At 43.0% G+C, this 15,694-nt stretch overlaps 1 protein-coding gene across 6 annotated transcripts in view; it reads left to right on the forward strand.

The window, feature by feature from the left end:
- Positions 1-15,694, forward strand: part of LOC133663648 (delta and Notch-like epidermal growth factor-related receptor) — a 130,755-nt gene that overhangs the window by 79,797 nt on the left and 35,264 nt on the right. For all 6 annotated transcript variants that reach the window (XM_062068284.1, XM_062068287.1, XM_062068285.1 and 3 more), the window contains 3 exons: positions 2,273-2,421; positions 6,470-6,623; positions 11,991-12,104. In XM_062068284.1, the coding sequence (XP_061924268.1) occupies positions 2,273-2,421; positions 6,470-6,623; positions 11,991-12,104 (417 nt within the window). The remainder of the gene's footprint in view (positions 1-2,272; positions 2,422-6,469; positions 6,624-11,990; positions 12,105-15,694) is intronic.

Here is a 15,694-nt window from a genome sequence, read left to right on the forward strand (position 1 = left end):
AGGTAAATATCAAAATTTACTTGGTGGGCGGGGGCGGGGTTGGGGGGCTGGGGTTTGGTGGTAGCGGGGGTGTATATTGTAGCGTCCCGGAAGAGTTAGTGCTGCAAGGGGTTCTGGGTATTTGTTCTGTTGTGTTTATGTTGTGATACAGTGCGGATGTTCTCCCGAAATGTGTTTGTCATTCTTATTTGGTGTGGGTTCACAGTGTGGCGCATATTTGTAACAGTGTTAAACATGTTTATACGGCCACCCTCAGTGTGACCTGTATGGCTGTTGACCAAATATGCCTTGCATTCACTTATGTGTGTGTAAAAGCCGCATATATTATGTGACTGGGCCGGCACGCTGTTTGTAGAGGTTGTAGAGGACGTTGAAGGCAGTGCCTTTAAGATACGTCCCCAATAATGTTGGATGGAAATCGGGAGAATGGTTGCCCCGGGAGATTTTTCGGAAGGGGCACTGAAATTCGGGAGTCTCTCGGGAGGGTTGGCAAGTATGAGTATTAGCGGTGAATTCGGTGTTGTATAGTACCGGCGGGCCAGCTCTAATGTTAATTTGATATTGCCTCAAGGGCCAAATGAAATTACACGGCGGGCCAAATTTGGCCCGCTGGCCAGAGTTTGACACTCATGGTCTAGTTAGAGAACAATGAAAGGCGTGTGGGTCGATAGAGGAATTCAAATGGGTATCATGTCAGCGTGAATGTTATACAGGGGCATTTACAGCAGAGACATACAAGTCATACAAGGAGGAGGAGCAGTGACATTGCATTCCCCCTCTCTCACGTCACTGAAGTTGACTTTGTTTGAGTGATGTGTGACTGTGCACTTTCAACACTGTCATTGGACTGACAATCATGAAGTCATATGGGAAGGCAAAGGCGCTCTGATTGGCCGCGGAGGCCGCATCATATATGCTCCGTCATCGCTTCCCCGTCAGCGGACTGGCTCCTTAAAGAAAGGCCGCTCATAGTCACTATGTGGCTATTTTTATCCAAGTGCCTGTGAAGCTGTCGGCCTTGATTGAAGATACGATCAGAGAAGGATCGGAAGAAAGGCAGTCTTGAAGATGTTTTTCATTAATGTGTCGAAGCAAAAAGAGTGCTTAATTGGAAATGCATTGGAATGTTGAGCGTTCAACTTTCAAAACAGTTTTATTGTTGAACTGGTTGTCATTGAGGGCCACTTCTCAGAGGGCAGAATCAGCTTTATTGGCCAAGTATGTTTAACACGCAAGGAATTTGCCTTGATACACTCTCCTCTTTTTGTTCAGTGTAAACATTAAATATTAACTAAAGATATAAACAAGTTCTTAAATAATTAATACATGCAAGGCTAATAAATTAGCGTGCAGTGGTGTATAGACGATGAAGTGAACATGAGTTAGTACATTCACAATGACAAATTAGTTCACAGAGTTGTTTCACAGCAACCGGTCTGACACTGTTTAGTGAAATAATAGAAGCACAGTACGTTGTGTTAGTAATCCGTTCTAAAAGTGTGTGAAAACCGAATACATTTTTGCCATAACAAATAATGTAAACACAATTAATGTTCCCACCCTAAAATATTAAAGGGGCCCTATAATACAAAACCAACTTTTCTTACCTATTGGTACCTGCTGGTGTGTTTTTGTGATCTGCATAAGTCCTGTGGAGACAAACAGTAAATATGACTGTTTAAAAGGTCGTAAACAGGTTTTTTTATGCTTTTTAAAAACATTCGATTTATAATTAGTAATTCCTACATATTTACCACAGTCAGGCCAGGAACCAATTGACAACAAGGATTACTGTAATAATCCTGGTCGTACAAAAACTGAGACATATTTTAGGCAATCATTTTTGTTGAAAACCAATTCCCACGAAAAACGATGTACTGTGCTACTGCACTCTGTTTTAGGGTGAAACTGTCACCAAGTTACCTTTTACCAAGCTTCAATGCTTTGGAGTACAACTTTGTAGTAACCCCGTGATTCTCAAATAGTGGGTCAGTATCCCCTAAGGGTGGGGATGGGGGATGGATGTCGTGAGTAGCAGGGGAAATTTACATTATTTGTGTCTACACTCTAGTATTCATTTTAGAACGATACACAAGCCTGCAGCTAGGTGGCAGCAGTGCTTAATCTAACTAACAGGCTCCCTGTGGTACCCAGTAGAAGTGCACAGCAACACATGAACTAACAAGACTAATTCAATCAAAGGGGCTCGCTAAAACATGTTTTGACAGAAAATAATTGAGAATCGCCGCAGTAACTAACCTTTCTATGGCAGGTGTGATACAGGTGGATACTCCCATGGCCCCAGAGGTCACCCTGCGTCTCAACCTGACAGTGAAAGCTAGCAGCTGCGTGGAACCCGGCAGCAGCTTCAGCGACCCTCAGTGCTCCGGCAAAGGCAAATGTGTCACGCAGCCCTCTGAGGTAAGACACTGAATTTTAGATTTTTGACACCATGGACAGTAGGAAGGGGTTTTATTTGCCCCCATTTGTCGCGGTTTACCTGACACATGAAACGTGACAAATTCGGGGATTGCACTATCTACTTTAGCCGCCAGATAGCAGTGGAGTGTTGAATATCTTAAATTGTGTTTTGTGGCAATTCCAACCCTGACCACAGCGCCAGTTGCTATGTCGAGTGGCGCTTTCCATCATTTTCAGCATACCGTATTGCCAAATGATTACCCCCCACTCATCCTCTCAAGGGAGATCCACCCAGGAATGGGGTCATATGAATCCCTACCCTACTGTATAATAGTACTGTTAATAAGCTCCAAAGTTGCTCGGCCATTAAAGAAATAAGCATGGAGCAGCCATTACTTTTAATGATGAAAAAATGTTTTTGTCTTTTTCCCTCATCACAGCAAGATACTGACCACTTAGCATAATATCCTCCTGAGGGACAAGCGTCCTCTGTAGTGGAAATTTTCACTTTTTCTTTATGAAATGTGTAACCGTGCCAAAAGAAATAGACCGCTGACATCATGTCCACTGCAGAGGAAGCAGCTTCTCCGGAGGATACACGATGTAGAACGGGGGTGTCAAACACATTTTAGCTCCGGGGCCAATGGAGGAAAATCTATTCCCACGTAGGCCGGATGGGTAAAATCATGGCATAATAACTTAAAAATAAAACTACGACAACTTCAGATTGTTTTCTTGGTTTTACTTCAGCCCAAAATAGAACAATCACATTCTGATAATGTACATCCTTACACTTTCCATCATTGTAACTGAGCCACTGTGTTGAACAATTTCCCTTGTGGATCATTAAAGTTTGTCTAAGTCTAAGTCTACATATCACAAATAATCATATTTTTTATTTTATTTAAAAACATTTTTTTTTATTAATAAATCCAACAAAACAATACACAACAATACCATAATAATGCAATCCAATTCCAAAACCAAACCCGACCCAGTAACATTCAGAATAGCAATAAACAGAGCAATTGAGAAATAATAAACAAATAATTATCTTGACAAAACACTTCAAGGTAGTGTTTTGTCGGAGGGAAAAGTTGGTGCAGTCTCAAAAACACCATGAAGAACACAATGAACTTAGACTTTGTCTCAGTGTTTCTACAAAGCAATTAAACTTTAAGTCACAGCCCATCTAGGATTCAACAAAAAACAAAATAAAGCATCAACTACTATTTTCCGGACCATAGGGCGCACCGGATTATAAGGCGCACTGCCGATGAATGCTCTATTTTCAATCTTTTTTCATATATTAGGTGCACCGGATTATAAGGCGCAATAAAGGAGTCATATTATTATTATTTTTTTCTAAATGTAAAACACTATCTTGTGGTCTACATAACATGTAATGGTGGTTATTTGGTCAAAATGTTGCATAGATTATGTTTTACTGATCATCTTCAAGTCGCTTTCTGACAGTCGCTTCAGGATGCGCCGTTTTGTGGGCGGTCTTATTTACGTGGCTCACCTTCGACAGCGTTTTCTCCCCGTCATCTTTATTGTAGCTGTGTAGCGTGCAAGGACGGGAGTGGAAGAAGTGTCAAAAGATGGAGCGAACTGTTTTAATGACATTCAGACTTTACTTCAATCAATAACGGAGCAGCATCTCCTCATCCGTAGCTCACTAGTGCAAAAACAACGCCGGAAATGTGTCCCGTGAAAAAACGTCCGACCGGAACTCTCTAATAACTAAAGTTTATTGGGTGAATAATGTAAACTCACTATACCGGTATGTTTTAGCACTTTCATGGCGAGTTTACTGACAGATATGTGACCTGTGCTGGCAAAATTAGTCACAATGAGGACATTTTAAAAACTGAGTTATTGTTATTTACACATTCTCCATCTAAAGACCTTCAAAATGATATATGGTTTGTTGGAATCGGACAGAAAATGACCGAGTTACATCCGATTGAAGTCGACCAAGTTTGAGGGTCCGTTTTGAGAAAAACCAGCTTAAAGTTTACTGTTCCAGAACAGAATGTTCCAAAACAAAACTCTATAGCAACCATACCTTAAAAGTCCTTGTAGCAACACCAAAATTAGTACAATTGAAGTCAAATCCCATATCTAAAGGAAAAATATATATTCAACTCTATTGAAAACGGTTATGTACAAAAATTTGAACACTGTTATGTCACAGTTTTTTTGTTCACTGGTCAGTTTGTCAGCTGGTCAGGAATATTACGGACAGCTGACCAGCAGCACTAAGAAGATTCGCCGACTGCAGTGAATTTAGCACACTTGCAACCGCCTGTGTACCCTCTCCACCTTCTAAATCCATTACGGAATGTAAAACAGTCTAACTTATCCACAAAAATAATAATTAAATGTTCGAAAATCACCTTTTTTCACCAAATATTCCGCTCGAATTACTGTGTGTTGTTTTTCATCAGGGCGCTGCCATGATACCACAATGCACCGCACGGGGTGATTCAACCAATGAAGGTACGCCTCACAGCGACCGCTTAGCAACAAGCCGGATTTGTTTACGTCGGGACAGGTTTAATAACTCGAATTCTATTGGTTCAGAATGGCGTCATCGGGAATTCCATGCTCACTTTTAGAAAGTACGTAAACTTGGCGTCACAATGATACCAAATATGGCTAGGGGGATTCCCCCTTATTGCCGCGAGTGAGCGTTGAAAACACTTGATTTTCTCAAGGAATTTTAACACAAAGGACTAATTTCTGAAGACATACCTCGTACAAAACCTTCAAATAAAGGTGATTTAAGATGTTTTCTTGCTATTTCGATGATTGAGATCGCTAGATTGTGGCTTTATGGACTCATTTTTGTGAAAATCTCAATTTCAACCAAGATACATTTTTTTCACTTATTTCCCTTTAGATCAAAATTAGCCTGTGCGTATTCCGACTCATTTTGCCAGCACGGGTTACATATAAGTAAGAACTTTACACTACTTTATATTAAAAATGGCAACAGCAGAAGATTAATGTCACATAACAAGAAGATAGACAAAATGAAGAAGCTTATTGACTATGCACGGATTACAAAGGCAGAGGCGTGCAATTTTTCAGGACTTATACAGATCCCAAATACAGATCAGCAGGTACCAGATAAGGTAAGAAAAGGTAAGAAAAGTTGCGAAGCAAAATGCCAGATAATGTCTTACCTTATACACACACCATAATAATAATAATACTCGTATGTTGAAGCACAGTACAATCCATCAAGCGGTGCGGCTTCATAGCTTACCAAAGTCGTACTAAAACATTTTGATAGATATTTAAACGCCGTGTGTAATGTTCTATATTTTCAATGGAGCATATAAAATGTTGGTGTTGTTTACTTGTGTCATATTGCAGTCTACATGTATCTCTTATGTGTGACTGCCATCATATTGCAGTCTACACGTATCTATTGTTTGACTGCCATCTACTGGCCACAGTTATCATTTCACCATGTACCAAATAAAATTGCTTCGAGGTCGGTAAGCAAAACCAGAATTATTCCGTACATTAGACGCACCAGGTTATAAGGCGCACTGTCGAGTTTTGAGGGGGAAAAAAAGGATTTTAAGTGCGCCTTATAACCTGCAAAAGGCGGTACCTCATTTGTCATTCCCACTGTTCACTTTCATTAAATTTGCACAGAAGACAATCATTTTCACACAACTATATCAATGTGCAGTGTCTCATGCAGCATTTTAAGTGGGGTTACCAATTGTTTATTTTACGCCTGTTTGTTTCACGTTGGGTCGAGGGGGAGGAGTCGCAGCCCCGCTTTACCGTGTACCTCTTCCTTGGTATACTTGCTCGCCCCGGTATAAACTATTTGCTTGCCTGACAGAATTGCTTTTGCAACATCCAGTGGACACATTTAGAACAGCAGTTTATTTAATTTAAAAATGCAATCTTAGCAGGCTGCATGTTTGACATCCTTGATGTTGAACGAAGAATGCCTACTTGTAAACTTCAACTACTGCTGCTTTCGTGCTAATCAACCTTAACTTGTTACTGTTTGCAGAGCACCTTCTTCTGTGAGTGCGATGACGGCTACACCGGAATCTTCTGTGAGGAATTTGACGCCTGCCATCGCCGCCCTTGTCGTAACAACGGCACATGCACTGATGTTAGGCAGGGGGGGGAAGGACGCAATTTCACTTGTACCTGTCAACCAGGTGTGTTTATGAGAACTTGACAACACACTCATTCATCCCTGAAACACGTCCTAAACTAAACAATGTGGAGACGGCCACTTGACACAGCGAATAAACTATGAAGCTAAAGCTAGAAAGATACACCCACAACACTTCTCACATGCTTATGTTGTTGTGAACGACATTATCAATGTAAGATTATTGTACAAACAGGACAGCAGTCAAAACTAGAAAGGCTCTTTTTTTATTATCAGCTTAAGGTTGTTTCCAAACTTGTCAAGCACAGAACAGCAGCACACTTCCCCCCTTCACAATAACAGTGGTGTGCGCAACATCCGGTCAGACTGAGCTAACAAAATAAAGGTTTCAAAAAAAGTACCTTACACAAGCATAACGCAATTGTGTATTGAAACGTTTTCACAATTACTATGCTTTACTTAAAATACTGGTCAAAATTGTCCCAAAAAAAGTATTGCACCAATTGCTGGGTTGCAATCACGTGACCTAGAGGCACTTTGTTATGATCCGCTGCCCGGATCATAGTCTAAGTTTTTCGAGTCACTTGTGTTTTCTGTTAGTTTTGGACTCCTTAAAGGCCTACTGAAACCCACTACTACCGACCACGCAGTCTGATAGTTTATATATCGATGATGAAATCTTAACATTGAAACACATGCCAATACGGCCGGGTTAACTTATAAAGTGCAATTTTAAAACTCCCGCCACACTTCCGGTTGAAAAACTCCTTTGGATATGATTTATGCGCGTGACGTCACAAAATCCACGGAAGTGGTTGTACCCCATCTGACCCGATATAAAAACCTCTTGTTTTCTTCGACAAAATTCCACAGTATTCTGGACATCTGTGTTGGTGAATCTTTTGCAATTTGTTTAATGAACAATGGAGGCTGCAAAGAAAAACGTTGTAGGTGGGATCGATCGGTGTATTAGCGGCTAAGTACAATACTTACAGCAACACAACAAGGACTACTTACTACGCCTAGCCGATGCTTGCCGCCAAACCCACGGATTAAGTCCTTCGTCGCGCCGTCGATCGCTGGAACGCAGGTGAGCACGGCTGTTGATGGGAAGATGAGGGCTGGCTGGCGTAGGTGGAGCGCTAATGTTTTTATCATAGTTCTGTGAGGTCCGGTTGCTAAGTTGCTAAATTAGCCTTAGCGTCGTTAGCAACAGCATTGTTAAGCCTTACCAGGCTGAGAATTTTTAACCGTGTAGTTACATGTACATGGTTTAATAGTATTGTTGATCTTCTGTCTATCCTTCCAGTCAGGGTTTTATTTCTTTTGTTTCTATCTTCATTTGAGAACGATGCTATCACGTTAGCTCAGTAGCTAAGTGTGTCACCGATGTATTGTCGTGGAGATAAAAGTCACTTTAAATGTCCATTTCGCGTGCTCCACTCTCATTTTCAAGAGGATATAGTATCCGAGGTGGTTTGAAATACAAATCCGTGATCCACAATAGAAAAAGGAGAGAGTGTGGAATCCAATGAGCCAGCTTGTACCTAAGTTACGGTCAGAGCGAAAAAAGATACGTCCATCACTGTCTCTCTAGTCCTTCACTGTAACGTTCCTCATCTACGAATCTTTCATCCTCGCTCAAATTAATGGGGTAATCGTCGCTTTGCCGCTCCGAATCTCTCGCTCCATTGTAAACAACGGGGAATTGTGAGGAATACTAGCTCCTGTGACGTCACGCTACTTCCGGTACAGGCAAGGCTTTTTTTTAATCAGCGAGCAAAAGTTGCAAACTTTATCGTCGATTTTCTCTACTAAATCCTTTCAGCAAAAATATGGCAATATCGCGAAATGATCAAGTATGACACATAGAATGGATCTGTTTTTCCCGTTTAAATAAAAAAAATTCATTTCAGTAGGCCTTTAAGTTCCTGTTTATGCACTTCTGAGTTTGTTACCTTGGCTACGTATTAACTTCATCTGCCTCTTGTGTTCGGGACGCGCACCTGTTTGCAATCAAGAAACATTATTTAAGCCTACCTTTGCCAGTCAGTCGGTCTGGCTTCTTTGTTTGCGTCACGCTACTGTTACGTAAGTTTTGCCTGTCTTCTAGCGCCTGCTAGTGATCTCTAGTCTGTGCTAAGTAATAGCCTTAGCTTCAGGTGCGATCGGCACCTTGTTCCGTCGGTTTGTTTTCTGTTTTGTACCTCTTTGAATGTTAATTTACGATTAAATCATGTTCCTAACTGCAAGTCCGGTCCGGAGTCGTCCGTTTGCATCCTGGGAGAACAAACCTCGCAGTAAGCTGCAACCCCATTGTAACACACTTCCGGGTTTCAGGATTCTGCCCCCCTCCTGACATCCCTCCACCCACCCCAAAAGACGGTTCCAGACCGCAGGGAGCGCGTCTGGGATCCGCTCCTTGAGGGGGGGGCTAGGGCTGGGGACTGTTCAGGTGGGGTCGTTCTTCGGTCTGCCAAGCCACAGCCTCCAGCTCGGCCACCACCACCTAAATTTCGTCACGCCAAGCCACAGCCACCAGCACGGCCGCCACCACCAGTCTTTTGACCGGCCAAGCCACAGCCTCCAGCTAGGCCACCTCCACCTGCACCACGCCAAGCGCCACCACGACAAGCTCCACGCCAAGCGCCACCAGTCGCAGCTCCACGCCAAGCGCCACCAGTCGCAGCTCCACGCCAAGCGCCACCAGTCGCAGCTCCACGCCAAGCGCCACCAGTCGCAGCTCCATGCCAAGCGCCGCTACCTGCTCCACGCCGCCAAGTGCCGCCAGTCGCAGCTCCACGACGCCAAGTGCCGCCAGTCGCAACCCCACGACGCCAAGTGCCGCCAGTCGCAGCTCCACGACGCCAAGTGCCGCCAGTCGCAGCTCCACGACGCCCAGTGCCGCCAGTCGCAGCTCCACGACGCCCAGTGCCGCCAGTCGCAGCTCCACGACGCCCAGTGCCGCCAGTCGCAGCTCCACGACGCCCAGTGCCGCCAGTCGCAGCGCCACGACGCCAAGTGCCGCCAGTCGCAGCGCCACGCCAAGACCAAGACCCCCCATGCTAAGACCAAGTCCAAGACCCCCCATGCCAAGACACACCATGACAAGACCAAGTCCAAGACCCCCCATGGCAAGACACACCATGCCAAGACCAAGTCCAAGACCCCTCATGCCAAGACACACCATGCCAAGACAAAGTCCAAGACCAACCATGCCAACACCAAGTCCAAGACCAACCATGCCAACACCAACCATGCCAAGACCAAGTCCAAGACCAACCATGCCAAGACCAAGACCAAGTCCAAGACCAACCATGCCAAGACCAAGACCAAGTCCAAGACCAACCATGCCAAGACCAGGACCAAGACCCTCGCCAAGACCAAGACCCAGACCCTCGCCAAGACCAAGACCCTCCAAGCAGCCAAGACCCTCCAAGCGGCCAAGACCAAGCTTCGCCGCCCGAAGTGCCACGCCAAGCTTCGCCGCCTGCTTCGTCTGCTGCACCCGCACCTGCGTCATCTGCGGCTTCCACGCCTGCAATGACGACGACGCGCCTGCCTCCTTGTCTGCCACGGTTGTGGCCACTACCTGGTCGTCCGCCACGCCAAGTGCGCCCAGCGCTTCGTCGGCCACGCATGTGGCCCTTCCCGGGTCGCCCACCTCGCCTGTGGCGGCGGCGTTCCACTCGCCGCCGCCACATGACTATGCCTCGGTGGATTCGGGGCCACTTGGCCTGGCGACCCACCGCCATGTCCCCCTCCCGCCCTCCCATGACTCTTGATCCTGTTTTTTGGACATCTGAGATCTGTCCGTAAGGGGGGGGTTCTGTCATGTCTGTTCATGTTTTTGTTTTGGCCATGTGTTTGTTTTTTGGAGTCTTTTTAGTTCCTGGTTGCACTTCCTTGTTTGGTTTGGTTTCCATGGTCACCCATTAGTTTTCACCTGTCTTGTCATGCACCTGTTTTCACTGATCACGTCACTATTTAAATCTGTCTGTTTCTGTTGTTCGTCCTGGCGTCCTCACACTATTTCAGCACTCTGCTTCATGTCATGTCACAGTTCTTTGCCAAGTAAGTTTTGTTCATTTATGCCACAGGTAGTGTTTTTGTTTAATTGTTCATAGTTTCTGCATTTGTGCAAGTTTTGTGTTTATTACCAAGTTGTGTATTTCCGCCTTTGTGCGCGCCTTTTGTTTTCCTAGTCAAGTTTTTTACCTCCACTGTGAGCGCCTTTTGTTTATTCCTTTTTTTTTATTTGTTAAAATTAAAACATGTATTCAAACTCACGCCTTGCCCGCGCCAATTTTCCTTTGCCTTCCGGAGAAGCAAACCCCAAGAACCCAGTCGTGACACTTTCTCTTTTAACATGTTCTGTCTACACTTCTGTTAAAATGTAATAATCACTTATTCATCTGTTTAGATGCTTTACATTGGTTTTGGATGATACCACAAATTTGGGTATTGATCCGATACCAAGTAGTTACAGGATCATACAATGGTCATAATTTAAGTCCACTTTTTAGAGGCGTTATAGTACCATGATATGATTCATTAGTTTCGTGGTACTATACCAGTACCGGCATACCGTACAACCCTAGTCCATATACAGCAGCGCGATTGCCTCCTTTCTCACAGCCAAATTTGCGCAACTGCCAGTTTGCTCCTTCTTTCTAGACACCCTAAATATAGATGTAAAACGGTACCCTGAGAACAGTTTTAGTCTTGATAAATCACACTGCGTATGTTAAATAATTGTATTTGCTTTTTCTCCTCCCAGTATTTTGGGCATTTTGATAATCAGCATATATTCTGCATATTCATGAAGACACACATGCTCAATAGATTGCGCTTCTTATTTTGCACACTAAAGATACGCACAAGTTTAGTAGATCAAATTTGTTTTTATACACGCACACCTTTAGTAGATCAGGCCCCACGCGTTTGATTGTTTTGCAGTCGATCACTTTTTGACTATTGGCATTCTAGATCTCACTGCAGGAATTATTCTGATAGCCCAGAAAAGGTAGCGCAGATTATAGTTGTGTGCTGCATGTTCCACAACATTACAAAACGCAGTTAAAGAATGATGTCATGCAATAAACAAGCGTCGCCATGGCAACAGGAGGTATATATGCAAAATCCTCATTTAAATAGGGCCGTCTGCTGCATTTTTTCTCTCGCTATCATTTGAGCACACAGTCTTAGTAGATCACCTGCAACACATCACAAATAGTACACCGAATTTTTACTTTGCACAGGCTTTTTTAGCACTTGTTACCGTGCGTCTTAGCAGATAAGCCCTCGGTCGGAAGTCTTCTTGCTCCAACAACTTTGGTTAGCGTGGGCTTTTTTTGTGGCTTCAACACATTCAATGGCAACTTCATTAAGTTGACTCTGTCTCTCTAAGGTTATGAAGGGGACCGCTGCCAGTTGCTGGTGAACCACTGCCTCTCCCAGCCCTGCGAGAATGGAGCCACCTGCTCCAGCAGTTTGGCTGGGCCCAGGTGCTACTGTCCAGAAGGTGAGCTGGGAGATCTTTCTTGCCAAAATGTGTGATTGTTTGGAACAGGGAAGGTGACTTAAAGGCCTACTGAAACCCACTACTACTGACCACACAGTCTGATAGTTTATATATCAATGATGAAATCTTAACATTACAACACATGCCAATACGGCCGGGTTAACTTATAAAGTGCAATTTTAAATTTCCCGCTAAACTTCCGGTTGAAAACGTCTATGTATGATGACGTATGCGCGTGACGTTAACGGTTGATACGGAAGTATTCGGACCCATTGAATCCAATACAAAAAAGCTCTGTTTTTATTTCATAATTCCACAGTATTCTGGACATCTGTGTTGGTGAATCTTTTGCAATTTGTTTAATGAACAATGGAGACTGCAAAGAAAAAAGTTGTAGGTGGGATCTGTGTATTAGCAGCGGACTACAGCAACACAACCAGGAAGACAGAGATGGATAGCAGACGCGTTAGCCGCCGAACTCACTTTAACTTCCTCCGTCTCGCCGACCGCATCTGTTATCGGGTGAAGTCCTTCGTCGCACCGTCGATCGCTGGAACGCAGGTGAGCACGGGTGTTGATGAGCAGATGAGGGCTGGCTGGCGTAGGTGGAGCGCTAATGTTTTTATCATAGCTCTGTGAGGTCCGGTTGCTAAGTTGCTAAGTTAGCTTCAGCGTCGTTAGCAACAGCATTGTTAAGCTTCGTCAAGCTGGGAATTATTAACCGTGTATTTACATGTCCATGGTTTAATAGTATTGTTGATTTTCTATCCATCCTTCCAGTCAGGGGTTTATTTCTTTTGTTTCTATCTGCAGTTAAGCATGATGCTATCACGTTAGCTCGTAGCTAAAGTGCTTCACCGATGTATTGTCGTGGAGATAAAAATCACTGTGAATGTCCATTTCGCGTTCTCCATCCATTTTATACCGCTTATTCCCTTCGGGGTCGCGGGGGGCGCTGGAGCCCATCTCAGCTACAATCGGGCGGAAGGCGGCGTACACCCTGGACAAGTCGCCAACTCATCGCAGGGCCAACACAGATAGACAGACAACATTCACACTCACATTCACACACTAGGGCCCATTTAGTGTTGCCAATCAGCCTATCCCCAGGTGCATGTTTTTGGAGGTGGGAGGAAGCCGGAGTACCCGGAGGGAACCCACGCAGTCACGGGGAGAACATGCAAACTCCACACAGAAAGATCCAGAGGCCGGGATTGAACTCACGACTACTCAGGACCTTCGTATTGTGAGGCAGACGTTCTCGACTCTCATTTTCAAGAGGATATAGTATCCGAGGTGGTTTAAAATACAAATCCGTGATCCACAATAGAAAAAGGAGAGAGTGTGGAATCCAATGAGCCAGCTTGTACCTAAGTTACGGTCAGAGCGAAAAAAGATATGTTTGCACTGCATTCTAGTCCGTCACTCTAACGTTCCTCATCCACGAATCTTTCATCCTCGCTCAAATTAATGGGGTAATTGTCGCTTTCTCGGTCCGAATCGCTCTAGCTGCGTTGAAAACAATAGGAAAATATGAGGAAGCGAACAACCGACTACGTCACGCTACTTCCGGTACAGGCAAGGCTTTTTTTTATCAGAGACCAAAAGTTGCGAACTTTATCGTTGTTGTTCTATACTAAATCCTTTAAGCAAAAATATGGCAATATCGCGAAATTATCAAGTATGACACATAGAATGGATCTGCTATCCCCGTTTGAATAAAAAAATTTCATTTCAGTAGGCCTTTAAGGGCCTTTAGTTTTGTCTCGCCTTGACAATCAAAGCTAAAGTGCCTTTGAGTGGGAGTGGGTACCGAAACTGGGCACCATAATGGCACCGGTGCTGAAACTGTAGTTACCAGACAGGAGAAAAAAAAGCAGCTATCAATCTGGCCTCCTTTTGTTACTAAATGGATGCATACTCAGCCACCTGCAACAAGTGCTTGATATTGTGCTAGTAATGTCTTGTAAGTGATGTGACACAGTCCGACACTTATTTCAAACGTTATTGCCAAACACTTCCAGCAAAACACACACATTTCGCCGTGGCACTCTCCACAACAGCAACACAATACTTCCTCATTTTGCACCAATCACATTCCTGGAGAGCGAGATGCATTCACGAACCCCAGATTTCTAAGCATCAGCATTACAACACCAGGGAGTTACTTTTAAGCACGTTCTTTGTGTTCTGTATTGTTGCTGCTTCTGCGATTTTGAATAACAATTTATTGTGGATTTTATTACCTGTGTTGTCCAAATCTCACCAAACTTGTCCCATTCATTTGTGCTGCAACATTTTTTTGGCAAACTATTATAGTTTCTATGTTAACGTTTTATGACGATAATCAGCCCCTCCTACTTTGTCAAAATCTCCCAAAACTTGTACCAATAGTTTGTGCTGCAAACTTTTTGGTCTAACTATTATAGTTTTTATGTTTTTAATGTTTTACGATTTTTTGTGTGTGTTATTAACGTGTAATTAACTTATTAGTAATACCCCTCCTACCTTGACCAAATCTCCTCAAACTTGTCCCAATAGTTTGTGCTGCCAACATTTTTTACCTATTATAGTTTTTATGTTATTAATGTTGAATTATTTTTTTTTGTAATCAACGTGTAATTAACGTGTTATTATTCATAACCAATCTCCCCAAAATTGTTTGTGCTACGTTTGTCTAACTATTATAGTTTTTAATGTTTTATGATTTTTATGTCATTAATGTGTAATTAACGTATTATTAATAATACCCCCACCCCCACACACCTTGTCCAAATCTCCCCAAACTTGTCCCAATAGTTTGTGCTGCCAACATTTTTGATCCATTAAAGTTTTTATGTTATTAACGCCTAATGATTTAATTTGTTTTTAATGTAATTAACGTGTTATTATTCCTAACCAGCCCCCAACTATGTCAAAATCTCCCCAAAATGGTTTGTGGTACTTTTGTGCTGCAAACATTTTAAGTGTAACTAATATCGTTTTTATGTTATTAATGTTTTATGTTTTTTATGTCATTAACGCGTAATTAACGTGTTATTATTCATAATCTTCCTAAAACCTGTCCCAATCGTTTGTGTTAGGTTTGTGCAGCAACATTTTTTTGTCCAACAACGTGTAACATTTGTTTGTGCTATGTTTGTGTAGGTTTATGCTGAAAAAATTGTTGATCCAACTATTATAGTTTTTATGTTATTTACCCCCCACCCTCTCTTCTAAAAATCTCCCCAAACTCGTCCCAATAGTTTGTGCTATATTTGTGCTGCAAACATTTTAGGTCTGACTACAATAGTTTTTATGATTTGTATGACATTGACATGTAATTAGACTTGGACTTAGACTTCCTTTTTATTGTCATTCAAATTTGAACTTTACAGCACAGATTAACTTGTTATTATTCATAACCAGCAACGACACCTTGTCTAAATCTCCTCAAACGTGTACCATTTGTTTGTGCTATGTTTGTGTAGGTTTATGCTGAAAAAATTGTTCGTCTAACTATTATCATGTTTATTACGTTATTGTCCAAATCTCCCCAAACTTGTCCCAATAGTTTGTGCTATATTTGTGCTGCAAACATTTTAGGTCTG

This window comes from Entelurus aequoreus, linkage group LG13, assembly GCF_033978785.1.
Source record: "Entelurus aequoreus isolate RoL-2023_Sb linkage group LG13, RoL_Eaeq_v1.1, whole genome shotgun sequence".
NCBI classification, from domain to species: Eukaryota; Metazoa; Chordata; class Actinopteri; order Syngnathiformes; family Syngnathidae; genus Entelurus; species Entelurus aequoreus.